Source organism: Pipra filicauda, unplaced genomic scaffold (genome assembly GCF_003945595.2).
Source record: "Pipra filicauda isolate LSUMZ 115617 unplaced genomic scaffold, ASM394559v2 scaffold631_size203912_pilon, whole genome shotgun sequence".
Taxonomy (NCBI): domain Eukaryota; kingdom Metazoa; phylum Chordata; class Aves; order Passeriformes; family Pipridae; genus Pipra; species Pipra filicauda.
In genome coordinates this window covers 69,675-97,213 of record NW_024104789.1, presented here as the reverse complement: position 1 = coordinate 97,213, position 27,539 = coordinate 69,675, and the positions used below count along the sequence as shown (strand labels likewise).

Below are 27,539 nucleotides of genomic sequence, written 5' to 3'. Positions count from 1 at the left end.
TAGTGTGGAATGAACTGATTCAGCTTGCAAACTAGCAAAATCTTGGTATAACTGAAAGAAAACAGAAAAATATTCTCACATACTTTCAATTGAAGAAAAGTATTCAGCTCTTGCATTCGTCAATAACTATTTAATGAACAATAAAATAGTCATTGGGGATTCATTGACAAGTGGGAAGTGAAACTTCTAGCAGCTACTGTAAAAATGGACCAAATTCTTATGTCTGAACATACAAGGTCTAATTTTTCTTGCTTTTCTTCCTAATTGACTTTTTGAATTTGCAAAGGTGCCTTCATTCATTTACTTCTATTAGCAAACTAGTAAAGGAAATGGCAACATTTTATTCACAGATTTTTACCAGTATTTTACAGTTTTAATTAGTCTGTTGTAAAGGTTTCTTTTTAATTATATTCAGTGTCACACTTCTCTGACAGATTCTGAGAACAGAAGGAGAACAGAAAATAAAAACCTGTTTGATCCCAAGTTACCCATTAACAACATATTCCCAAACTCTCTAACTACAGAAGGAGCTGCAAAAACGCAAGAGTGGTAACTATATAATAACAATTCCTAGTTTTGTCTTTAAACTGCAGCCTTGGCAATGATACATTCCTTTGTATCAGATAAAAAGAGAGCTCCACCTCTCTTCCAGGATCCTCCTGTCACCCTACATAAAACCTGTAGGATACACAGGTTTTGAAGCATCTTCAAAAGCATCTTATAGGGAAAGGGGCTAAGGAGCCAAGGATATTTCATTAAAATGTCAAAAGATTTATCAGCAACACCTGAAATCCCTAAAGAAGATGGCAGACCCAAGTGGGACAATAAGTTCCAGTATATTTTAAGCTGTATCGGATTTGCTGTTGGTCTGGGGAACGTGTGGCGATTTCCATACTTGTGTCAGATACATGGAGGCGGTAAGATTGAAATGAGACTTTGCCAAAATATTACACTGCAATTCTAATATAATTGTACTGACTTCTGAGAGGTATGGAAGTTATATAATTTGTATCAGTTACATCACATTTTTTAAAAAAACTATCTAATTCTCATAAATGTTTTGCTCTAGTTAGATTAGCTTTTTCTATAGAAGTATATTTCATTTTAAAAGGATGCATTTGTTTAGGAAGACCTGACTGATGCTCGCTCTCAGAAAAGGCTATTTTAAAGTTTTTACATTACTACAACAGTCCCAATGGGACCAGGAGACTGAACCTGCAACTGGCTACCTTAAGGAGAAGCGAGAAGTCCTAGGGAGGATTGAGCGAACTGACGCCCAGCCAAATGGCCACTGAGTTTTCCATTGGGAAGGTGAGCAAGCCATTCCTTCTCTGATGCTCTTAGGAGCTACCTCATCATCTGGACCTGTCCCTGCAGAAAACTAAATTGTGCTTTTCGATGTCTGAGAGGCTGTTTAAAATGCTCAGCTGATAGAACAGCAGCAGGAGCCTGTCAGGTGGTGTGGACAGGTGCCCAAACCAGTTCCTGGGCACCAGTTCCACCAAGAATTGCTTTAGAATCAGACAATTTGGTATATATAAATGGATCAGAAAAGAGTGCTTGGTAACTCACCATCCACAGTAGCTTTTGAAATCTGCCACTGTCTAAAGCAGAGTGAGACAGCAAAATGTTTCAGCCCAATATTATTTGTTATCTTTCAATTAATTGGAGAAACAGAAAATTCAAACCTGGAGAAACTGTCAAATGACAGAAAACATTATTAAATCCAAGCTTGTTTTACTAAGGTATCTGTATTTCTTGGTGAACTACATATATTACAATCAACCAAGGAACCAAGAGTGGATGTTGCCTTTAATGGAAGGTGTTTCAGAAAGGAGTAGCTACTTAGGGACTCTGGTAAGCAGCTCAATGAATGAGATACAGCAGGTTGTATCAACAGAAGGAATCTTGGCATATAAAAGCAGAGCACTAGGAAGTAGGTAGAGATACTGCTACCAATACTAAGTCAGCTTCTGAATCTCTGACTTTTTCTGAAAGTCTACTTTTCTAAGTCAACTTGAAAAATTAGACAAAATGCAGACAAGCCCCAACAATTATTCAAGGGCTGGAAAACTTGTGGGACAAGAAACAATTTAAGAATTCAATCTATTTAGGTAATGAAATTGAAAATGAAAAAGTATGTCTATCATAGTCTTTAAACAAGAAAATGGAAATTATTTTGGTGGCAGGGAGCTTTTTAACATTGAATATGTAACAGCTGAAAGTTACAATTACACAAATATAAATAATGAAAGACAAGATGCAGTAGATTAGATTCCTCCCAGGAGTTTTGGTGGTTTCCATTATTTATTTTCAAGATGAGAAACCCAGTGAAATTCCCTTAGAGAAGTGCCATAACTGGGTGGCTAGAAAGCCATAGGTTCACACTATTTCTCTGCATTTGTCCATGGGAATGACTGGAAAAAACCCAGTCATTTCAGTTGCTGATGCTTGCATTAATGAGACATGATAAAGACCTTTAGAGAGACATCCCCATAGCAGATATGGCATGAGACCTGCAATGAAAATGTTCTGGAGCAGGAACTGCAGGTCAAATACTCTACAGCATCCCAGATGGCCTTTCAGTCTTGCAAAGCTAAGGAAGACATGTACAGTATTAACAAATAACACAATAAAGTTAACATAATATGATATTTTTGTAATGTAATGAATGATTAACACAAAGCATTCAGTGGAAGGTTTGAAACTCACAGGCAGTTCTCATTGCACAGAGCTGCTTCTGGGGCCACCAACTGCGTGAGGCTGCATGAAATTTGTGCTTCAGAGTTTTGTGCAAATCTAGATTAAGATGAAATATTGTGCTACTGACTCTAAAAAGGCTCTCAAACCTTCCCATGAAGCACCAGTCATTGTTTCTCCATGCTGGAGGTGGGGGAGCAGCTTTGGCCAACAGTTTTTCAGTATCTTCAGATCCCAGCCTTGCTTCAGAAGACAGCAATGCTCACCTGTTACTGTGGTTTGATCTCTCTCATCCATCCTCCCTTCTGGGATCCCCTGCATCCCTGCCCTACAGATCTCACCATTCCAGGAGAAGTGTGAGATCGACTGCAAGGAGACCCATGGTGACCTGTCTAATGGACTGAACAGTGTTCAGAAAGTCTGTTTGCTTGTGTTATCTGGCTCCAGATCTCTGATATTTCCCACAGGAACTGCTGGGACAAAAAATACGGGGGTTAGAGAAGGTTTAAAGATAATAAAAATAGGAAAATGCTGCAGGGATAAAGGCTGAGTTGCTCTTTTGCTCTGTGAATAGTAATGTTGCCAGTGAAAAATCAGTTTAAAATAGCTATCAGATTCAGTAATGGTAAACATCATCACAAACAGTGGCACAAGACAGTGGTGATTTAAGGTCAATGTATGGATGTGCAGCCAGTGTTTGGTCACTCAGCCTCAATAAAGGGCTCGAAGAGCTCAACAGCAGGATGAACCCTGTAATAAAGTGTGGTGGGGTTTGTGAATATCCCAAAGAGATGACATTGGAAAAGTTGAGTGGGTCATGAAGATCACTGAGAAGACAGAGCTGTTGGTTTTACACTAGTGCATAAGGTAGTTGCATTTTTCTTCTGTTAGTTTAAGGCAGTGATGTGATTAGGGGTTGCATTTTTGAAAGTAAACAACTCAGACGCAAAAGCCTGATAGATTTTCAGGAGTACTGGAGCATAAATCCTGTTTGTGTGCATCTGAAGATGTGAACGTGGGAGAGAACAGCAGCAGTGGGAGAGAACAGTTAACTAGGAGCCCTGAGAGCTGCAGTGGATTGTGCCTGCAGCCACAGTCATAAGTGCAGTTAAACCTGGTATGGATATGGCATAGACATGCTCGAAGGCTGAATAGTTTCTGTGGTGCAGTTTCGCAGCTGGTTCGGGTGATATCCAAGTATTTAAGTGTTAGGCAATGTACTTTTCCTCATTTCTACATGTTTTAAAAAACAAGAGATGAAAACAAGTGCTTGCGTTTTTGGCTCATGTCAGCTGTTCCCATCAGACCTCTGGACCTGATTCATTGCACATTAGTGTTACTCAGTAACTCGTATCTAATATAATATCAGTTTTGCTGACATTTATCACCTGCTGCCGTTACTGATTATTTGGATTTATTGCCTGAGTTAAGTTAGTTATTTACTTTTCATGACTAATGGGTATGAAGGTTGTTTGCCACAGTCAGTGCAGACAAACACAAATGTTCCCAGGCAACTGGGATTGAAAAGAAGTCTCTAAAAAGCCCAGTATATTGTTGAGACACTAACAAGTGTATATTGACTCAGTATATATTGAGACACTAACAAGTCATATAGCTATATGTGTACACATAGAGTCATCTGAGTATACTTCAGAAAAATCATCACAGTTCTAGCTGAACTGACTGCAATGGTTTACTTTCAGTTTTCGCTAGTATATGCTTGCCTAGCTCATGGGCATTAAAAATGTGCCTGAGCCTATAAGATGACTGAAAAAATAACTTCAATATAAAATACAGTTTCTTTCTAGGAAAAGAAATACGCATAAACACTACAGTCATAGTAAAAAGGGAGAACTGTTTACTTCTGGGGCAACCATTTACAGATTTTCATAACCCTACCTGACCTTTTGCTCAAACTTGAACTATGACTTGCTGCTAAATGCCCGGCTCACTGTGTCCTCAGAAAGAAAACAAAACCCAAGAGGAACAACATGTATACCTGGAAGATACTGTAAAGACACACAAACCCAAACACAGTATGTTGGGAAGTGCAAAACAGTTCACTCTCTGACAGAAAAATTGTGTTACAGCAAGCAACAAACTTAATTTTCTGGATTCTTGTCGTGTTCAGCTCAAGTCCTTGGTGTAAAGCTGTGACATTTGGAGTTGATCCTTTCACAGTTTGTTATATTTGTTTGCCCTTTACAGCTCAGGCCGGTGCAAGTGAGTGCGGCTTGCTTGCATCCTTTAGTCATGAGTATTTCAAAGGAAGTTCGCCAAGATTATTTTATAAGTTGATCTATGGGTGTTACATGTTTTTGTTTGAAATGGCTATTGCACCCTTGGATTTCTGGACTCAGCTTTAGCTCCTTCAGTGTTGCTCAAGGAAATATAGTAATTTACAGGGGAAATTCAACCCTGCCAAATCTCAGAGTCTGTAAGGTGTACAATGTGACTTGCAAGTCAAAATCAGTGCCATCATAAATATGCTGCACAAATATGATGTTTATACTAGCTCATACTTTTCATCTGAATTGAGGCACGTGCAGAAGACATAATAAAGGTCATGAAGCACATTTTCTAGAGAGAGGAGTGAGTGTAATTAAATTGCTCCTTTTTTCCTACCACGTCTTGATGTGATTCCTTGCTGTGTTTACTACACTGCTCAGCTGAACTCCCATAGAGAAAATGGGACGGGTCTGATAATCCCCTTTCAATAGCTAATAGCTTTTTCTCTGTATCTGAACAAGTAATTACCACCTACTGCAATTTCTTGTAGGTAAAACACAAATTGCCGTAGGTATCTTGCCATTAAGTCCTCAGCATTTTGGAAAAGTGCATCTATTGCCCTTCCTCCTATGTACCAACAGAACCAGTAAAGTGGATCTCTGAATTCTTGTTGCATTGTATCACACTGAGATGTGCTTTCTGAACTTTTCAGACTCTACAGATGCATTTGAAGTTACTGTTTTTACACTTTCCAGGTCATTTCAGTCTTTATCATAATTATTTTTTCTATTGCTAAATCTCTATCTGAAGGAAAGTTATTATTCAAGTTCTGCCCTTTCAAATGTTTTTGTGTCTTTAGATCATCATTTCAAATCGCTTGCCTTTCTTCTGCAAGCTGATCCACAAGCACTGCTAAGATGCAAAATTGAACACACGGGTCAGTTCCTGCAAGTTTTTCTCCAACATTTAGGAAGTCTTCCTTAGTATCCCATCATCAAGCAAAGCTACTAGGTTTTCTTCTCTGCTTCTCACTGAGACTCATCGATTTCTGCTGACCTTGGTATATGTAGATCAGGAGGTCACCTGGCTGATTCTTCAAGCTGCCTTACATTTCCACTAGTCAGGTCTGTTGGTCTCTCTTTCTAAGAAGTTGCAAACCCAGTTAGGTTCTTTCACTCTGTTTTGCTGGTTGATGTGAACCAACTTTACACTGTGCTCCTTCCTGACCCTCCTTGTCATTCTGCCCTGTGGTGCATCAGCAGCTCTCCCCAGGCTGCATCATAGCACTTCTCATCCAGATTGTCATGTGCAGGTGATATAACAAAGATCGTGCTCTTCAAGTGTCATTCTGCTAAATATGGTTGAGCAGTTGCCTGTGCATTGCGATCAAGGGGTCAGGTTAAAAACCCTCAGTGTATCTTGAGTGCACCAGGTCCTTTCTTCTCTACTGCTGCGACTGTGGAGCTACCTCCACTCCAGCGGTTCTTCACCAATTGTGTCACACACTGGTGCTCCTTGTCATTTGGGACTCTATTCTTAATGGAACCAGCTCACCAGTGTGTCCAGTATTTGCAGTTGTTGATAGCCTGATTCGAAAAATTCTTGAAGGCTTTCTGTGCCTTCTCATGTGCACAGGGATTGTTCCAAAGCTTTGTGGCACCCTTGTGCAGGATCTCCTTCCAAAATAACTTTTAACTCTCATAGACTTTGAACTGGGTTTCCCCCTTCCCCTTGACCTTCTTTTAGTACTTCATGTATCTACTTGCTTTATGAATCTTCAGTGTCTTTCTGACAGAAGGAGTGATGTAGACTAAAATTTTCCTAGGTCATGCCTCAGGGATGCAACTAAATCATGCTCTGGCAATACTCTCAATTTTTATGGGCGTTTCTCCAGACTTTAAAAGTACTTAAAAATACTTCATCACTATCATTTTCTTAGTCATATTTTGAGAGGAAAAAATTACTGAAAATAAACCTTTTTTAAAAGAGGTTCCCCCATCCCTGGCTTGCTTCTTATGTAGTTTATTTTCCTTTCATTGTAGAGCATATAGATCTAGAATATATAGATATAAATATACCTAGAATGTCCAGATACAGGATAATTTGTTACTAGTGTTTTATGATTGTTTCTGCTAAGATTTCCTTCTCCCATGCCTCATGGAAGCCAAATCTACAGAGTTTCTCCTGTGCCTGTGCTACGCATCATATGGGTTCTGATGGGGTTTTGCTGTGCCTGTGTTTGAATGCTCTGGTTTGTGATATCTGCTGTGTGTTAGGTACCAGCTTGCTGATTCATTCTGCTCCTTGGATTTTCTGCTTGCTTTTTCCACTGTTAGATTTCTCAGTGCATTTTTTAAAAAACGGTGCTTAAATTTTGCCTTCTTGTATGTCCTCTTCTCTCTATTAAACAGAGCCCTTGAGTATACAGTATTAGAGGGTTCCTACTCACTATTCCATATATGATACCTTTGTGTTAATGCATTTCTGGTTTTGCTGTAGGTGGGGAACTTTATTGTGGAAAAGAGTAAGCTTCAAGTGCTTCAGCAGGCTGACTGTCCTTCTCCTGACTATTTTCTTTTTGCCTAAAAATAGGGTAATGCAAAGGAATGAATAACTGGAAACTTAATTTTACACTACAAGCTGTTTACTTCAATTAGATTCGAGAAAGATTGGCTTCATAAACTATTTCTTCTTAACCAAATCTTCTGCCATATTTTCATATTTGCCGATAGCAGATTTTTTATAGTGTTCTCATGAAAAACCAGTATCTTCTTTCCAAGTGTGACATTGCGTTTTGCCACGCTGTAAATATGCCTGGAGGTACACACAAGCCTGCACAAAGTAAACAGGTTTTTATCAGCAGAATGTCTAAATGCTTTGCTGTCACTGGCTCAACTAGCAAACAGAAAAGGGGAGAGAGATAACAGAGGGCAGTTTGCACTAATTATTACATAGTTATTTCCCAGGAGATATGATATGGGAGATAGGTTGGGCTCTTATGGAGTGCTCTGTTAGCAAGGCCTCAGCACTGTGTGGATTGCAGCAAGACAGCTACTGCCCAGAGCTGGTGTATGGCCAGGCAGCCGGACAAAGAAGTAGAGTGCTCCATACTGTGGTGCTCTGGTCACTTGCCTGAATATTTTGCTCTTCTCAGGGGCCAGTCCAAGGCATTGGGCTGTCAGGTGTGCTGTGGAGAGGGATACTGCAGCAGGTTTGAAGCAGAGCACAGAACTGAGCATGGCAAGAGATTACTGAGTTCTTGTGGAAGGGACCTCCAAATTCCTTCACATTTACATGGGAGCTTTGATAAGTAGCTCCAGGTGAGATTTCATCAGGTGGCAAATAAAAATAAACAAATTACTGTGGTCCTTAAGTCCCTCCGTAAATCTCTCTTGGAGGGGGGAGTTTGTAACAGCCACTTTGGAGCTTCCTCCAAGGACAAGGACTACTGAGCAGGGGTACCAAGGATCCAAATCAAGGATTTAACATACTGGGAATTAACTGTGAGACTCCTTTTTCAAATCTGCTTCTTAGCAGTTAAAAACATCTTAAGAGTTCAGGTCATAAGGCAAGACATCTATTTCCACCTTTGGCAATTTAAGAACAGTCCTCCAATCCTGCTGATTTTTTGATAGAAGGCTCAACCATTCGACACCACACCTTCTTGGGATGTTGTATGTATTTATTGCAGCTCCTAGCAATAGGTAGTGAAGTTACTGCAATACAACACTAGCCTAAGTGATTAGATTTATCTGCCCAGCCTTTCTAAATAACCAGTGATTGCAGAATCCTGGCGCCACTCCAGGTGGAGAGGGCAAATCCTTCTGCATTCCCCAACCTCCCTCTCAGGGCTGAAGACTGAGCATAGAGCAGAGCTACCCTGTTCTGCTCTCTCAGATGGGGATGGTGAGGCTGATCTCCCTGCCAACCTGGAGGGAGAGGAGAAAGTTTCCAGAGCTGGAAGAGCAGAGCTGAGCAGACTCAGATACGAGATTTGGAGGCAAAGTAGAAATGGTAGAACAAGGCACAGGTTTATTGACAAAGCAATGAGGAGCATAGAGTCAGTACACATTGGTAGGAGGACTGGGAGGTGGCTGAGGCAGGACTTCTGTCTTTGTTTCCCCGGAGAAAAGAGGCTTCGTGGTCACAGTGGTTGTTGGTCATGGCAATAAACTTCAATCTATTACACCATTTCAATTTGATTGGACATCTGGGCAGGTGGTATAAATATCCTGATGGAACTTCTCCTGGTCTCATAAAAATCAGTATCTGTACAAAAGAAGGGAGACCCAAACCCATGTCCTTTCTGAGGGCAGGTGTGGGAAACAAGGAATTGCACACAGTTTAGCAGGAAATAATCAGGCTGCTGGCAGGACTGGTCCCTTCCCACAGGTAACCAACAGCATGTGCTGCTTCTGGCCCAAAGGAGATGCTGTGAGAAAAACAGGAAAGATGTAAAGGATACAAACTGGGAAGAAATTGGGTTTTGTTGCCCCCATGTCTAACAGAAAAACTTCAGCCTTGCTTTCAGTTTTTCATTAGCCAGAGGCTCTGTGCTCTGAGCATAACTTCATGTAATAAAGCAACCTGGTCTCTTGGGGGTATCCAGCACAAAATCATGCTTTAGCAGTGGAAGACGGAGGAGCACATGCCTGAGAGCTTTAAGAAGGGGAATAAGCCAATGCACTGAAGGGAAAACAGATGGTATAGGGGACAGGCAAATCCTTGTTCTTTATGAGAATGGGGACAAAAGATGCTTAAAAGAAAGGGAAAAGGATTAAATCGTGAGTGAAATACTTATAATGGGCTGTAGAAATGCCTGAGGAGAAGTGTCCTGCAACACTAAGCATCCCAGTCTTTCCTTCTCCATCTTCACCAACAAAATTACCAGTAACAAATTTGGTAAGTGTCCCTAGAAATGATCCCTTACTCATCCTACACAGACTTTGTTAGGTTCATAAAGCAGATTAATGACCAAACGGTAATTTTAGTGAGATGCAGATAATCATGTGACTTAATTGCACTTAATTGTCTTTTCAGGGGCTTTCCTGATCCCATACTTCATTGCTCTTTTCTTCGAAGGAATCCCACTGTTGCATCTTGAATTGGCCCTAGGACAGTGCCTGAGGAAAGGCAGCATTGGTGCCTGGAACACTGTCTCGCCTTACCTTGGAGGCGTTGGTACGTCTCTTTGGGTCCCAGCTCAGGGAATTGCAAATGAGCTCCCATCCAGCACACACTTCCTACACACCTATGCCTGATGCTTTTTAAGATACAAAAATTAATGAGTGTTAGGATTAGAGAGAATTTCTTTTCCATGAGGGTGGTGAGATACTGGAACAGGTGGCCAAGAGAGAGGTGGTTTCCCCGGAAATTGTCATGGTCAGGTTGGGTAGGGCTCTGAGCAACCTGATCTAGTTGAAGATGTCCAACCCAAACAAATCTATGATTCTATAATTCAGTATTGCTCTTATCAGGTATTACTCTAGGCACAGAGGAGCCTAAAATGCAAACCTCATAACCTTTGCTGTTGGAAGCATAATGAATGTGAGCTCTGCTAGCCAACACTGTCCTGTTCCTACCGTATCTTGGTGCTCACTCAAGGGCTGCCCGCCCACAGTGCTTCTTGCTCCTCCGTGACAGCCCCTCCAGAAGCCAGTCTTCTCTGTCCATGAATAGTCAGACTGAAGGGAGGACCGAAAGACATGAAACCAGGAACAGGATCTGGCCACCTCCTAATGAGTTTAAAGCACCTGGGAAAGCTGCCCTCCACAAGAGGGGGCCACAGTGGGGCTACTGAAGGGACATTATTAACACGGCTGGGCACATGGTACAATCCACATGGCAGTGTGCATCAGATTGGTGTGTAGGACTGTACTGGCAATTCTTTGCTACTTATTGAATATACACTGAAAAAACACATCTTGTGTCCTGCATGAATTGTTAGGCTGTAGAAGTGATTGGGAACAGCCACCATGAGGACTGAAGCATTGACTCTACTAGGTATTTGAGATAGCAACCTTGTGCCTGTAGGGCAAGGAGAAGCCTCTGGATGCTCCAGCCAGCCCTGCTGGATCATGCCCTGCACTAAGCAGGTGCTTGAAATGGGCTTGGCACTGACAGCCGTGCCTGTGGGTACATGTGGGAGAAGAAGGGATGGGTGAGAGAAGTTATCTAAGGGCCAAGGGTAATAAGGAAGAAATACCAAGCAACGGGGTGGTGCTTCCAGCTAAGCCCACATCCTTCAATTAGGCCTGTCCTTTGTAGAAATACAAGCGAGCAGAAAATGTGGTGATATTCTTCCCTCCTTGTCACAGGAGCAAAACAGAGATCAATTTGGGGCATATGTGCATGATTTGGGACAAAAGAGTGGCCTCATGCAGCTACAGCATGCTGTAAAACTTCAGTCTCTTTTGGTCTCTACTATTAAAGTTGTCCCATGTTATAGAAAATAATGTATTATGTACTAGGGCAAAGGTTTCAATCCTAATCTTCTATGTAAGTAGAGAGTGTCAGCATTCTTGGAACAGGGTTGATGAGCTGGGAGACTGTGCGCTAATGTTTGGCTACTGAGGACACAAATGCCCATCTTTCAGGGGAAAATCTCTAGGAGGGGCAGGGGAGGATGGACAAGAAAATCTTGAAACAATAGGAAGTGTGAGCTTCCAAGAGCTAGTGCTGTGACTGACTGACAATTTTTTCCAAAGCTTTTCTAAGCTGAGATCTTGTGCTTTCTGCAGGTGTTGGTTCGTGGGTGGTGTCCATTCTGGTGAGCCTATACTACAACACTGTTTTAACCTGGGTGATGTGGTATCTCATAAACTCCTTCCAAGAACCTCTTCCTTGGAGTGTTTGTCCTCTAAATGCAAACAGAACAGGTAACTACAACACCATGCTAGCAAAAGGAGGATCAGAAACATCAGTGTGGGTTCACCAAGAAATCCTGAAAAGCCACATTTGATTTGGCCCTGAGTTGTGCACAAGTCCTGGTTTGATTTCACATTAAAAAGGTCCAAGAGTCACAATAGCCTACTCAAATTCATCATCCTCACAGAAACAACAAGATCCAGAAAATCCATGAGCCATTTTGCTTGATTTCAAAATGGAAAGCAAAATAACAGTGTTAAAAAAAAAAAAAAAAAGATAACTAAATAAGCAGAATAACTACTTAAAGTGGGATTCTTTGGTGCTCAGACCAAAGTCATGCTACCTGTTACAAAACTTTAGTAAGACCAAAGACAGTGTAGCTAAGCAGAACAAGGAGGACTTATGTCAGGTCTTTAAAATTGTTTTTCAGCTTTCTTTTTTGCTCAGTTTGAGAGAAAACAAGGTCCAGGCAGAGCAAGAACCATAACCTGAGTTAGAGGCTAAGTGAAGAGACAAAACATAAAGAAGTCAATCTTCTTTTGGAGGCCATAGGATTGTTCTAGAGTAGGAAGACAATAAGACATAGCCCATATTTCTTACAGAAGTAGACAAAATTATTTGGGCCTTAAGAAATAGGATTCTTTCATTTCTCAGGTTCAGATGTCCCAGTTAGGGAGTTAAACAGATGTTTTCCAAACCTGCTTTGCAGATCAACTATTTAATCAATATTTGGTATACAAAACCTTGCATTTTTAGTTTAGCATTTTTTGAAAATAATGAAGAAATCCCTTAAGGACAGATTTTTTAATTTCAGTGCCAAGATGGGAAGAACCTGCACTTCTCCATCACAAAGGCAACGTTCTCTCCAAGGAGCTGCTTCCTGAGACAAGTAGCAGCTGTTCCCATCTACCAAGCTTAGGTGAACACAGACTCCCCCAGTCTTGATGTGTGCTGGACCTCCTGGTTATGGGACAGCTATCAGTGCTGCCACACTGTGTAACTTCAGCTTTTGGAAATGCACTGAGTGTTCTCAGGATACACCCATTTCTGGTTGAGAGCAATGGCAGGGGCTGTAGCAACCAGGGAACTCGGGTTTCCAGTTAAAGAGAGCAGGTCACTGGGTTTCCTGAGGATTCTCTGTCAACCCCCTCTTCAGGGATTTAGGTTGCTCATAGGCAGAGGGGTAAGCACGGGTTGTGATGTATGTCATGTTCCCCATTCCTTTTTCTTCAGGCACAGAACGTGGCTGGGGAATGTCCTCTCTCCTGGGTGCAGGCTAGAGGTTCCCACTAACAGAACTCCTGGAAACATAAGCCAAAGAGGCTGATGCCTGGGTCTTTCCCCACTACAGGGCCATGACATCGCCAGGGGAGCCTGGCCTTAGAAGTATCCTCAGGTGCCTCAAGCCTGTTATGGCTCCACCAACTTGCAGACATACAGCTAAAAATTCCATACTCTCTAGTGCCATTAATTTAGATTTTACCTTGCACTGCATACAACACTGTTTCTATTTAGAAAGTTATCCCCTGGAGAAACGCTGGTGATGTTCTGGTGAAGGTCTCAAGTAAGTCTCAGAGTCTCAGACTGATGTGACAGAGTTTGTCTTGCTGCACTTTACACAGTGGAGAAAGTCCACCTCTGAATTTGATTTGGCAGTCCACAATTCATTCTAATACTTGCCACATTTTTTTTTTCAGGGTTCAACAAAGAATGCTATGAAAGCACTGCAGTAAATTATTTTTGGTATAGGAAGACTTTGAACATAACACCTGATATCGCTGAGAATGGCACATTACAGTGGTGGCTCATTTTGTGCTTAGCAACTTGCTGGGCAATTGTCTATCTCTGCACCATCCGAGGAATTGAAACCACAGGAAAGGTACACAGGACAGAGAAATGCATTACCCCAACCTTTGCATCTTGCTCTCCAGATACCGAGTTTTTACCACCAAGGAAAGCCTTCCCTATTTACCACACTAGCACCATTTCACTGTGCTCCTTGTCCGACGAAGCCAGAACAGCAGTACAGGTGGCTTAAAATGATGCTTCTCTCTTTCTCCATTGTAAATGCTTCTGCTCTACCAGCCTTCTCTCACACAGTTTCAAGGGCAGTTTTCTCAGAAATATATTATGCAAAAGTACACCCTGCTTCTTTTAAAGATGGCAGTATTCATCTGTAGCTGTCTTATCAAATATTATTAGGATTATATGTTGCAATAATTTAAAGAGGTTTTATTGAAGTTATTGCCAGTAACTGTTTGTCTTCTGACTTTCCTACTTTAGGCAATTTACGTAACAGCAATATTTCCTTACCTGGTCCTGACTATATTCCTTATTCAAGGACTCACTCTACCAGGAGCCACAGATGGTCTGGCTTACCTCTTCACCCCTAATGTAAGTACTGCTGCCATAGTCAGAAATATTTTTCCTTTTTCTCCCCCTCAGATTTCACACTGTATACTCATTTTCCAGCAACTCTTGATCTAGCTCTCTATCCAAGCGCTCAGATAAGCTCTTTTTTCTGAGATAAAGTGATTTAGTATTTTAATATACTTCGGCAGAAAAAAAAAGCATCAAAGTATTTAACAACCCAGTAGTAAGCATATCAGAAAATACCAAAAAATTAAGTATGTTATGGATGCCTCAGTCTTGAATGTGTAAGTAAACTTCACAAGCACATGATAAAGATGAGATTTTCATGCCAAGGTTATAGAATTTACACAACTTTAATCTTCTAAGAATTCACAAGGAAAACTAATGAGGAGTTACACACTGCAAAGTGGGGTTTTTTTAAGGTTGAAAGTAATTTTCTCCTATCCATGTTTCTCCTTAACTGCAGTTTCCTCCCCTCCATCGTAGCTGTTCCTAAAAGACACAACGGCTAGAGAAGAATGCCTCTCCCATTTTTTCTCACCTTCTCAAAGGGATGGGAGTTCCAGATCCCTCGTTTCAGAAGGCCCTTTTCACACTCTCCTTAGTGGCATTCCCAAATGAAAAGTCAGACTGTCCCTCTGAATGGTTGCTATAAACTGTAAGATCCTCACAGTTCTGCCTTTGTGCTAAAAAGCTCCATGAAATGGTGAGTGCAGAGGACGAAAGCAGCACCCACTGATAGGTGGTCTCAGAGCATCCACTGGTTCTGCAGCCACAGCGGCACTTCCAACCACTGGAGCACTGGGTTTTTCCCTTTCCTTTTCTACAACAAGAAAACAGGCATTAAGGAAAACATGAGTCAGGTAGCCCAGAGATATATTACATGCCAGGCTGGAAAGGGACAACAACAGGAGAAAGCTCAGAGGAGACATCTCTTTATCCCTCCCTCTGCAAGCCCAGCGGCATGGACAGCCATCTAAATGCTGCCAGAGCTCAAGAAGGACAACCTTGGTTATTACAGATGATCAGGACATACACTTGCATTTTTTTAGGGCCCAGACGCAACAATAAAAGCTTGGTGCAACATCTTAAGGAAGAAAGCAGGTTAGACAACACAACCAGGAACAGGGCTTAGCCTGTTGTCATTTGGTCTCAGCCTGGCTGTTGGGTTTCTCTGGAAGAGCTCAGGCATCTCTGGGACTTGGGATCACTGCACACTGAACTTAATGCAGAAAGTAGATTTGTTTATATTCCCAAAAGCTTGGAGGTATTGCAGTGCTAAGGAGGAGCGGATCATCATAAAAAGAACCGGATGGATTTGTAGACTGGTGCCAGAAGTCAGAGTGGAAATCCATCTGCAGTCAACCTGCAGTTAATGGTTAGCTAGTTTGAGGAAGCAAATCCTGGGGACATACTTGACAAGTCATCTGAAGATGGTTCTAGTGATGAAACTATGTTCTCATCTACAAACATGGGAAAGCTGATGCAACAGCCTGGTAAATTGATACCTGCTATGGGTGTTGCCATTGCACAGAAAGTTATAGTGTAAGAGAGAGACAGATGGCTTTGTTAAACCAACCCACCAACTGCTATGGAGGATTGTGGCACTTCAAGGACTTCAAAAGACAGTAAGCATAACACTGCCCTTCTCTCTTCTTCCCCTTAGCCCATAACTGCAGTACCAATATTTTCTTTCCTGTTAGCCTGTTTCATGAGGAACTATTGCCACCCCTGCCATCAATAAACACAGTCGTGTTTCCTGTTATGCTTCCCCACAAGGAATGTCCCGAAGTGAGTTGTACAGGGGGGCTATTGGTTTGTGGGTTGGGGTTTTTTTGTTGGGTTTTTTTTTTTGGGGGGGGGGAGAGATTTACCTGATCCATCCAGACCACACTTGCTTACAAAATTGTAAAGTGTGTTTCTTAAGTGTGTGCTGTTTCCTTCTTCTTTTCCTGTCTTTTGCAGGAAGTTGGTAAAGTTTTAGCAAAATAAAGTAAGAATTAGCTCACCTACTGCTTTTTTCACTTTGCTTTTAAAATAAATATATAAATAAATAAAATCAACCTTCTTGACATTTTCCACTCACCGGAGGCAATATTTTCCAACTTTTTTCCTACTTTGCAGTGCAGCACAAATTGTAGTTTCTGACAGCTGCCACATCCACCTTCTGGTAACTGTGACACCTCACTGTTCTTGAAAATCTGCGAAAGAAGTAACGCCTAGTGCTAAAAGTTATATCTTACCCAGTTTCAGGATCATAATCACCCAAATGAATTTTTTTTTCCAAACCATCACTGTTTAAGTTTATTCACTTTCTAAGTTTGTATTTCAGTTCTCATTAAAAAATATCACAAATAACAACTGCACACATACGGATTTAAAATGTGGCAGGCTATGCAGAAATACATAGGTTTTTTGCCATCTGACTTACTTTCATACCCTAAATTTTAGAACAAATAATGAATACTTCTTTTCATTGACTTTCAGACATGGAAAAGTCTGACAATTCACTCATTCTTTCTAAACTCTTGGCTACCTGGAAAATGAAGCTGCCAAGAAAATAAAAAAGACTGAAATGATGTTCACAGACACTTGAAGGGAAGCAGAAGTTGTCAAAGATGAAGCAACACAGGAGCTGGAACAGACTTTTGGAAAGGTTTTTGAAAAAAAATAAGTAATGAGAGGCAGCAGAAAAGAGATCCCATCAAGCATCAGCAAGAGTCTGCATGGCACACCTTCAGTGGACATCTGTGCAAGCTCAGGAAAACAAATGTCTCCTTGTCCAGTCTTTTTCACATTTGAAAGAGCTTCAGAGACTGTAAATATTTGGAGGCTTGGCAATGAAAAATTCCAAGAACTTGGTTGGGCAACTGATGCCTGTGCCCAGAGCTCTGCAGCTATTTAACAAGCAGTGAGAATAGCCAAGAAAAAGAAAAAGGCAGCACAGGCACCAAATCCTCTATCCACAGAGGCAATTTGTAACTTTTTCCTCTGTTTTGCAGTTATGATATATTACTATGCATGGACACTTAAAGCTTCTTTCCAGGTACCTGGACTGTCCATACTGTTTCTGGTACTAAGGAGAGCAAAAGCACTGCTCTAATGAAATGCTGCCTTTAAGTACAGTGTTACTTGTTGGCCTTATGAGAAAAGCATCAGTTTTTACACATCACAGGGACCCAGTAATTTTTAATTCTGTTTTAAGAAAATTTCTGTCTGTGTTTCATGTGTTCCAGTATCCAAAAATCTTACCACCCATGAGGTAGCAATTATACTTCCTTTCCTCATTACTCCCGTGTTCATTCATTGACATTCTGGTTGTATATCTTCATCTGCATGTTTCTGACATCAGCACATTTTTTCTTCTGAAGATACTTGTAAAATCTGTATGCCATATTACTTAAAATATAAATAATATTTTTAATAATTTGCTTAAGAGCAGATAATGACATTGCCATGGCATGCTTGCCCACCTGCTATTTCTTCAAGTTTGGGGGTTGATTAGTATCTTTTAGAGTCAATAAATGCATTGCACCTAGCACCGGTCATAACTATCCCCAGACTCATCTGCCAAAGTCCGCAGCCAAAAATCCAGATTTGCAGGAGTTGCATCTGTCAGCACTGACTTGGCAGCACTTAATCAAACTGTGAAGGTCATACAGTAATGTGAGTGCCAAGTTTCTGCACTGCGATAGCAATCTAGATCTGTATCTGCACAAGGCCCTGCCAGTGAGCACTCTGGCCTTTGAGGGTTTGGTTATGATCTTTCAAATTAATCCTCTAGAAAGGTTTGCCTAAGCTGAAGCATTTCAGCCAGCAGTGGTTACACATATCTGCCTGTTATGCTATATTGTACAAAGGGTGACTCCGCTTCTGCTGTGGCCAAAGCACTGACATCCCTGTGGGGAGGGCATCTGCAGTAATGGCATTACCTGCATCCATCCACACTGAGGTGAATCCATTATTCCTGCTCTTCAAGCCGGGGCCAGCCGCAGAGAAACCCAAAATGCTATTAAGGGTCTTTTGACATACTTACCTCTCACTCCTGCAAACGTTCTCAGTCATTTACCAGAATCAGACGGACACGGAAGACACACAAGTTGTCCTGTAAGACTGGGATGCAGACTTGACTCGGACTGATGTAAAACAAAGTGAAATACTCTGCAGTCCCAGTATTACTTTTAAACCATCTCGTTTCTAAAACATTCTTAACTAAATACTGGTTTCTATTCCCCCTCCTTGATAACAGATTGGAAAGTAATTCACCTGGTAGGCTATGAATATATCATGCCACTTTCTGCAGGAAACTAATATTTATTGACCACATTTACATTTTGCCCACTACTTATGTTTTATCTTTCCCAAATCTTCATTCGCGAAGCCTAGCCACGATGATGTTTTATCTTTCTTTTAGACAGATTTCAATGGCAAGATTCCTTAGTGCCACTATTTAAAACTGCTTAACATTCTCTGTAATCCACTTGCTTTTTCATTTAGCTCCCTGTATGACGTTGGTTGCCCTTATATCAAAATTCAAATTTCACTCTGTCAGTTTCTTCTTTTCCCTTATATTTCCTCAAAATTTCAGAACTGAAATAAGAGATGAGCTATGAGAACTGGAAGAGAAAAAGCAATTTAATTTAAGCCTAATACATGCATTTCTTCCAATTATTTCAGCTGAACACCTTGAAAAATCCCCGTGTATGGCTTGATGCAGCTACCCAGATTTTCTTCTCTCTCTCTTTGGCTTTTGGAGGGCTTATTGCATTCTCAAGCTACAATCTGCCAAAGTAAGTAGAACTACAGCCTTTATAAACTGGCTAAATTCTTGCTGCATTCTGTGCTTTTTTTTTTTTTTTAAATTTTCAAAATTCTTTCTTTAGAATATTTATAAATTATCTTAATTTTTCTAAAGGATCTTAAAAGATGCTGTCTTTCTAAAAGGCCAAATGGATCTTCTACACAGAAAGAGGGGGGGGGGAAATCTAAAAAATTAAAATGCTTGCAGATATAACTGAATCACAGATAAAATACCGCCCTTTTAAAGTTGCTTCACTTGTTTGAATGCTATCCCTAGAAATGACTGTGAAAAGGATGCTGTGACAGTAGCAATTGTGAACAGCATGACATCCCTCTACGCTTCCATTCCAGTCTTTTCTGTTTTGGGGTTTAAAGCAACCACAGCCTACTGGGACTGCTTGGACAGGTGAGAAAGTTGTGTTCCCAATGTTATACTGTGGTTTCAATGCTTAAATAGATAATGCGTTATTTGAAAAACATGCATTTAGAGAATTTATTTTCAATAAAAAGGAAAAGCATCTATGAATGACAAGCATGTATGGAGAAGTCTAATGTAAAACCAGAAAGTATTATGGCACTGAGGCAAGAATGGTCAAGGGTAGCATTCATAAGAAGCAAGACGAATTATAACCATATAAATATATAACCATAACCACATAAATATACCCATTTCAAGTAGTGCATCAAAGTTCACATCTCAATCTCAGACTAGCACTAGAAGTAGTAAGAAACCAACACATTTTTCTATTCCACCAGATTCACTAAGTTATTAAACATGAGTGGTTGAAATGACCTGGAGAACCTGATAAAATAAAAACGTTTTAGAGACTGCATCTGCATAAAGTACTCAGAGTTTGTATCTGAAAGAGACGACTTTAAATAGTCTATTTTTTCCTGTTTTATAAAAAAACTGTCAATTAATATTTTCCTTTATATTGTAAAAAGCAGCACAGGAAGTAAGCACAACTTTTGAGTAACATCTGGATACACGGCATAGCATTTCCAGTCACATCATCTGCAAACATTTAAACTAATGCTATGTTGGCTTCTCTGGCAGGAACATTATGAGTATCATTAATGAATTTGATCTTCCGGAAGAGAGCATCATGCGACAAAACTATACCTCCTGGATCAGTTTCCTGAATTCATCACATCCAGAAAAAATTGCTGGACTCAAACTGAAGAGCTGTGACCTTCAAGAATTTCTTGATCAGGTACCATAACTGCTTCCAACAGGTAATCCTTAAACAAAATAATGTAGAAGGATTGGTATCTTCCTTTTTCTTTTACGTGCTTGTATTTTGCTCTACTTGTAATGAATATATTATATATAATCACTGAACAAATCAATTTTTCAACATTTGAAATAACAATACCATTGTAGGGTAGTTTGAACTTAAAGCTGTCTGTTACAGCATGCAAAATTACACACAATAATCACAAAACTAATCTTCAAGGGTGCTCCTACCTGGAGCCTACCATGGACACAACACTCATTCGTACTTTGGTTTATAGGAATAAGCATAACAGAGGACACACATCTAGATGAAAGATTACAGAAAAAGGATGCCGAATGGGAATTTCCCAAATCTATATTTCGGAATCTTCCTAAATCTACATTTCCTAAACCTATACTTCTTAAATCTATATTTCCTAAATCTATATTTAGGAAAGCATCAAAAAACCTATTACAATGTACACTGTTTGCCACCAAAATACATTAGGATCCTCTTCTTTTCCTTATTTTCTAATCCTCCTAAAACATTTCCCCTATCACTACACATGGATGTTTCTTCTCTGTCTACTTGTCCTACCTCATTCCATATTTTACTTACATGATGGAGAAGTCCAAGGAGGACATTCCAGCCCCGACACAAGTCAGTTTGTTTTGTCTCACTTCTTCTGATGGCACCCATTTCTGATTTACGGTTTGAAGTATCTTACTTCCAAATTATGGCAACATTAGTATCTTTCAATGCTTATATTTAAATATCCTTGTCCTCGGGAGAGTACATAAAAAGAAATTTGTCTGAAATTGGCTTTTTCCCCTGTTAGTCTTTTCTGCCTTTGCAATTATGGGGTCCTTTGTAATCAACAATTCACCATTTGTCTTGCTGCTAGTGTAACAATCATATCCTTATTTACATCTCTTCCTTTCCAGCACCATCAGAGATTTTTTGAAAAACACACTTAAGATGGCATTAGCAAAACAATTGCTATTTCAATTACAACTCTCAGATCTGCTTTACTGTGCACCTATCTCTCTGTGCAAGCCAAAGTTCTGCTCCATGACTGTCTAGACACCTCTGATAGAAAATTTAAACTCCCCACAAACACTCCCCACTGCACATTTTCTCAGGTGCAGCTGCCACAGAGCCCCACAGCCTGACCAGCACCCTTGACTTCAGAGAAGGACAGAAGTGTGTCATAATTACTCATGCATGAGAAATGACATTGTAATGCATATTTTTATCTGTTTGTGAATTCTGCAGAGTGTATCAGGAACCGGCTTGGCTTTCATCGTTTTCACTCAAGCTATCATTCTCATGCCAGGCTCCCAGGCCTGGGCCATCCTGTTTTTCATAATGTTGTTCAGCCTGGGCCTTTCTTCGATGTTTGGAAACATCGAGGGTGTCTTCACTCCTCTTCTAGAGCTTCAAATTGTATCTAAATCAACACCTAAAGAGTTATTATCTGGTAAGGTATTTGCTTTGTTTGAAGAGGGTGGCTTCTTTATAGATGCACAAGCTACCAACTGCTTAGTAAATATCACAGAGGAATTAATAATTCGTAATATTAATTTAGCTTAATCTCACAGTGTAAGTAAGGGCAGTGGACTGTGTTTGCAGAAGATAAGCACAGAGATGAGGTAGCAGTTATGGTAGAAGCTGTCAGGTTACTATTATATTGCCTTTGCCATCTTTTTTCTTAAGTTTGCAAGGTAGCCGTTTCAGTCTGAGGAAGCTCGCTAAATTGCTATTCCTGGAGTCAAGTTCACTCTGAACTGCTGTAGACATCAGTTTGGATGTCTACAGGAAGAGCTTTGTCTTCCCTTAAGCCTTTGGTACCAATACAAATCACTTTAAGGCATCCAATGACATCGGCTGGTCTGCCATAACCACCTGCACATGAACTTCTGTCACAATTGTAGGAGAGGTCGTTCACCCCTCATTCAGGTTTATGACACTACAGATCGTTTCACATTTACTATAAACATGCCAGAGTAGAAAATTACGACTTGGAAAATGAGGAACTAGCGTGTGTGATCCTGTTCTTGCACCACAACTGGGATCTTTTCAACCAGAAGTGGGTACTGAACCCAACCTGCTCCTTAAGAACCAGGCTTGATGGGAGTCCGAGAGATTCTACTGTGAAACTGGTCCAGAAAAATTGGTCCAGAAAAATTTCTGGAAGTTTGGATTAATACTTCCACAATGTGCCCTTTTAAATTCTCATGGGAAATACTGATGTCATGCCTTTATTAGAGTTTTCCTGTGGCATTTAAATTAAATCCTTAATTTTACAACTTTTTATGCAGAAACAAATTTATTCACAACCTGATGAGGTAACCATATTAGTTTGAAATTGATTTTCCAATTGTGAACTTCCTTAAGTAAAATTAAAAAAATGTCTGGAGCTAACTTTTTACAGAATTGAACCAAAGGCCATCTCAGAGCCAGAAGAAATTAATAACACATTAGGAAGACATACAAACTGATGTGCAGCCCCTGTCTGCGTCCAGCAACACTTTCCCTCCTTCCCACTTTTCACACAATTACCACAAATCTAAATCTTGCTAAAGCAGAACTGACTGTACAGAAGAGTGTGCTGAAACACAAACCATACACACTGGAACATAAGGGACATACACCTTTCTAGCTCTGGGCTCTTTGAGGAAATGGGGGGCAGAAATTCAGGGGGTCTTTACACTTCTGAGGTGACAACTGCCTGTGCTTTGATTCTATGGCTGCATGGAAATCAGGGCACTTGAAACTCACTGCATCAGCCAAAAATTAACACTGGGCAACAGCATAGCACAGCCCAGGCTTTCTAAAGGATTAACAACAGGAGGATGTTCTGAGTCACACAAGTGCATTCCTTCTGCAACAGTCGTGCCTCTTGGCCAACACACAAGGGAAAACTGAATTTGGGAAGCGATATTAACTCCTGTAAGGTAAAAATAGTTTGTTGTAGCTCCATAGAAGGAGAGAGAATAAAAATTACTAGAACAAGAGCAAAAGTAATTTAGAACAAAAATATACTTACCAAGTTCAATACTCCAGTAACAAAGATATCTTTTTTTCTTCAGGTATAATATGTCTAATTAGCTTCCTCATTGCTCTGTGTTTTACACTGGGTTCAGGGAGTTACTGGATTGACATTTTTGACAGATATGCAGGCTCAGTGCCTCTTCTAGTCATTGCTTTCTTTGAAGTAATTGGAGTTGTGTATGTCTACAAAATTAAAAGGTACGTTGGAAACAGACGGAATTTTTTTTTCATAAGACATAAACACAACTCAGGTTGCAGTAATTTTGTCCCTGACCTGATTTGATTTGGTGCTGGTTAATTCAGACTTCTTCCTAACATGCTGTTTGTTCCCTTGATAATTTTGCCTTTTTATTTTAAATATTTGAATAGTCTACAGAACTGCTGAAATATTATAATTTATTTGTACTTAGAAACCTTAGACTAGGTGTTCTGGTAATGTAAACTGACTGTGCAAACTGGTCATTGATCTCTGGTAGGGATCAGTAAAGATCTACTTCATTGATATTATTATTTACTCAAGTCAATAGTGAGTTATTAAAGAATGGTATGGAATAGAAATGATTTAGGGTGCTGTACCGTGTGTTTAAAACTTACAGAAAATTATAAAAAGTGAAACTGTTACCACTCTAGATCTGACATCATCATAACCATGCTCTCTTTTACAAGGTTCAGTAAAGATGTGAAATGGATGACTGGTCGAAAACTCAATCTCTACTGGCAAATCACATGGAGGTTTATCAGCCCTCTGCTCTTGCTAATTGTCTTCATGGCCTTTGTTGCTCTTCAGATGCTGAGGCCGCCAAGTTACGCAGCCTGGAACCCTAAATATGTATGTTCCCAAATATTTTCAGAACCTCTAATAAAAGCAAGAATTATCTATTTTTCTCCCTTACCAGATCCTTTAAAATCATTGCTCTCTACTGCTTACCTATGGAATGCAGTCTGAAGTGATGTAGTGCTCAGAATGAGAAGGCTCCAGTATGCAAAGAGGTTACACATACTAAAATGTGTCTCTTCTTGAGGTGTTGTACATACTATGTGCTCCATATTTGTTACAGATGTGTGTAATGCTGAGAAGTGTTGAAGTGAAATGTCTCACAGACTTTCCATACCTATATAGGGTTCAGAGGTAGAACAAATGCATGAGCAGAACTGCAAAAAGGATGAAAACAGGGATGAAAACAGTTCTCAGTGAGAACTACCAACATCACTGCTGTCCTGAAGAATATATGAATGTGTACTTCTGGCAGGCAGACAGGAAGGGAGCAGTGGTCTGAGAATAGTGTTGGTTAATTCAGCAACAAAGTCATGTCAATGCTCAGAACAACTGATCTGGGTGTCACTGTCTCATGCCACCTGCAGTTTCTTGGATCCCTCTCAAAAACAACCTGTGTAGGGGTTTGGAGATTGATTCTGGCCCTAAACTGTATGAGGATTACACAGGATCGGTATCTCCTCCAAATGCCATTAAGTATGTATCATTCCAAATAAAACCCACAGCCACAGACTTGCAGAAATTGCTTTACCATCATTCCCTCAAAATCTCTGACAGAAATCTTGCCTGTTTGACAAAGAACATGCTCAGTCATTGCTGACACCAGATAAGCTTTGAATACTAACACGAATAAACAGACTTTAATCAAGAGAGGGTGAAGGTTTGATAACTCTTTGGGCCATCCTTGTATCCCTAGTAATGTGTCACAATTACAGCTATAAATCTTTGAAACTGTAAAATACTTACAGCCATCATTAGACTCGAAGGGTTTACAGAGGACATGGCCACTGAGTGCTATTGTTGACCAAGAGTAAAATGTTGCTATCCTTACCAAAGCAGTGTGAGAAAATGCAAATGTAAGTGTACCTACCAATTATTTCTTTCTCTTGCTTTTTTGTCTCCATAGGAAGGCTTCCCCATGAAAGAGGAGAAAGTTTATCCACCTTGGGTACAGGCAATCTGTGTGCTGTTAGCTGCCCTTCCCTGCACGTGTATACCTCTGGTAGCACTCTTCCATCTGATCAAACAAAAGCGCAGAAGCAAGGACACAAGCCTTGTATCAGCAGAAGTATTTTCATGTCAGGGGGCTAATAGCAACTTTCCTCATCCAAAAGAATAAATACCCATCGTATTGCTCTGCAAGCAAAAATAAGCCTTTGTTAGGCACGATGAGCTGTCATATGGTATTATCAACCAACCTGGTATATGCAGTTCATACACTTACAGCCAATCACTATTACTATATAAACAGTAGTGCTATGTTTCCTTTAATTTCAACCTATTTCACTGCAGTTACATTAATAAAATTGTCCCTCCTGCATCCTGTCCTAAATCCTGCACACTAACCTAGTACCAGCCCCATTGCTTTAACTCTTCTTATGCACAGGAGGTTGCTGCTGCAGCAGCTGTGTGAGGGGGATACTAAATCTAAAAAAAAAAAGAAAAAAACTAAAAAAAATTAAGCTGCAAGATAGAAATCATCCCCTCTCCCTCCCACTTAAGGTTGGACTTAATGATTTTGGAGGTCTTTTCCAACCTTAATTATTCCATGATTCTGTGAACTGGCCTGGACAGTAAGATTCTCCTGAAGCAGTGATGGGAATAGAAACAGTGGCATCCAATCAGTCTACACCAAATGATGAAAAGCACACTGTGACTCTGCCTGCCAGAAAGAAATGCTCAGGGTAAACAGTCTGTGTGTATAGCAGTTGCCAGGCCAAAGCCTCCTGGCTCTTCCCCTATGTGGGATGAGCAGTATCACCTGCAAAACAGTTAAGTGCCTGGGCTACACGTTTTTATTTCCGAGAGCCGTGGACTTGGCCAATGGTCTGCATGAGAATGTCCAGCAATGCCCCATGGTAGCCCGCCAACAGCCCCAGCCCTTCAAGTCAATAGAGGGGCAGGTACCCCAGCAGGGAAACACAGCTTCTGTCAACAGAAACCCCACAAGTTACAAAGGTCTAATCAGAGTTCTTGATGTTCTGCACCTATGCACCGTAAAGCTTTTGACAATGACAAGGAAGATTTAAATCACTACTCTGCCTGTTGCAAATAAAATTTGAAATGTTATGAGTAAAAAATGCTTCCAAAAAGAATGAATAACGAAAAAAATAATTTAAATTTTGTGCATGTATTTATATAAAAGGTAAGAATACAAACTAAAGCATATACTTTATAATCATGTCTCTGACCACAGATAGCTAGATGTTCATTAAAATCACATATGCAAGTATATGCAGCAGGTTTAAGTATCTGGTCAGAATTCTGTTGTTACACAAAAACACATCCAATCAATGCAGACACAAGATGAGAAAATAATTAAACTACATATACAAGACTTTCAAGTCTACAAATCCATCTTGCGTCGCTGGCGATGCACTCACAGACTTGTTGACTTTTGAGCTGCCCCTTCCCATTCAGGAGAGGAGAGACTTCATGGGTCACTGGACATGCAGTTCAGCCTAGGACAGGACTCAGAGAGAAGACAATTTTCAGCTCCAGCAACTACAAATGATAGCAGGGAAACACACTATCTGAAGTTACTGTTTAGCTGCAGGAGACATGTAGAAAACGTGTTGAGCATGAGCAACTCTCACAGGAACATTGTGTTTCTGTTGTCAGTGCCCTTCTGATGCGACCTCGACCCAAATTCCTATGCCAGAACTGTAGCCTTATTCCAGTAAAATCAGTGCTACAACCTTCCCCTTCCTATTCATGTGAAGCACAGCATCTTATAAGTACTATTTTCACTTGAATTGCATGACTGACTCTGTTACTTGGGGAAGGATGTGCATGTAAATATGTAACTGAACATATTGAAGTCTTACATACTAAATATTTTCTACTTCTGCTCACTCCTCTTTGAATTTTTTATCTCCATATCCCAACAAATTTTTCTATAATACTCCACAGTGAACTCATACCGTTCTGACAGACAAGACTTTTCTAGAATTGTCTAGGCTCTAAGGTGAGACTGGATTCTTTGGGGGTAAATTAATAAAGGACACAGGCACAGCCTTAAGCTGAATCCAAATCCCTAAGACAAGGAGTTCAACTGCCTCTTAAAGGAAAAAGCATCAAAAGGAGCATTGCAACAGCACTGTAAATAAGGACATATCCAAATTATCACAATACAATAAATAGAGGAAAGATGCAGAGAGAAAAGCATATTCCTTCGGGAACACAGTCAGTTTCCTAACTTGGAAAACTTGATACCTACCTCAAATTGAGATTCACAGTCTGTAATTCCCTCCTAAAAGGAAGCAGTGCAGAGAAGGATGTGTTTGATGAATGCCTCCAGATAC

The 27,539-nt window shown here is 40.4% G+C and overlaps 1 protein-coding gene across 2 annotated transcripts; it reads left to right on the top strand.

Moving 5' to 3' along the window:
• The first annotated feature begins 718 nt into the window (after window positions 1-718).
• On the top strand, window positions 719-25,669 carry LOC113987072 (sodium-dependent neutral amino acid transporter B(0)AT3-like). 2 transcript variants are annotated; one of them, XM_027719378.2, is made up of 12 exons: window positions 719-917; window positions 9,970-10,110; window positions 11,670-11,807; window positions 13,494-13,675; window positions 14,080-14,190; window positions 18,847-18,959; window positions 19,247-19,375; window positions 20,027-20,183; window positions 21,462-21,666; window positions 23,279-23,438; window positions 23,907-24,069; window positions 25,142-25,669. In XM_027719378.2, the coding sequence occupies exons 1-12, from the start codon at window positions 761-763 to the stop codon at window positions 25,352-25,354; spliced, it is 1,869 nt and encodes a 622-aa protein (XP_027575179.2). In that variant the 5' UTR covers window positions 719-760; the 3' UTR covers window positions 25,355-25,669. The 2 variants fall into 2 exon arrangements, with proteins under 2 accessions (XP_027575179.2, XP_039244266.1); XM_039388332.1 differs by lacking the exon at window positions 9,970-10,110.
• Window positions 25,670-27,539: the final 1,870 nt, after the last annotated feature.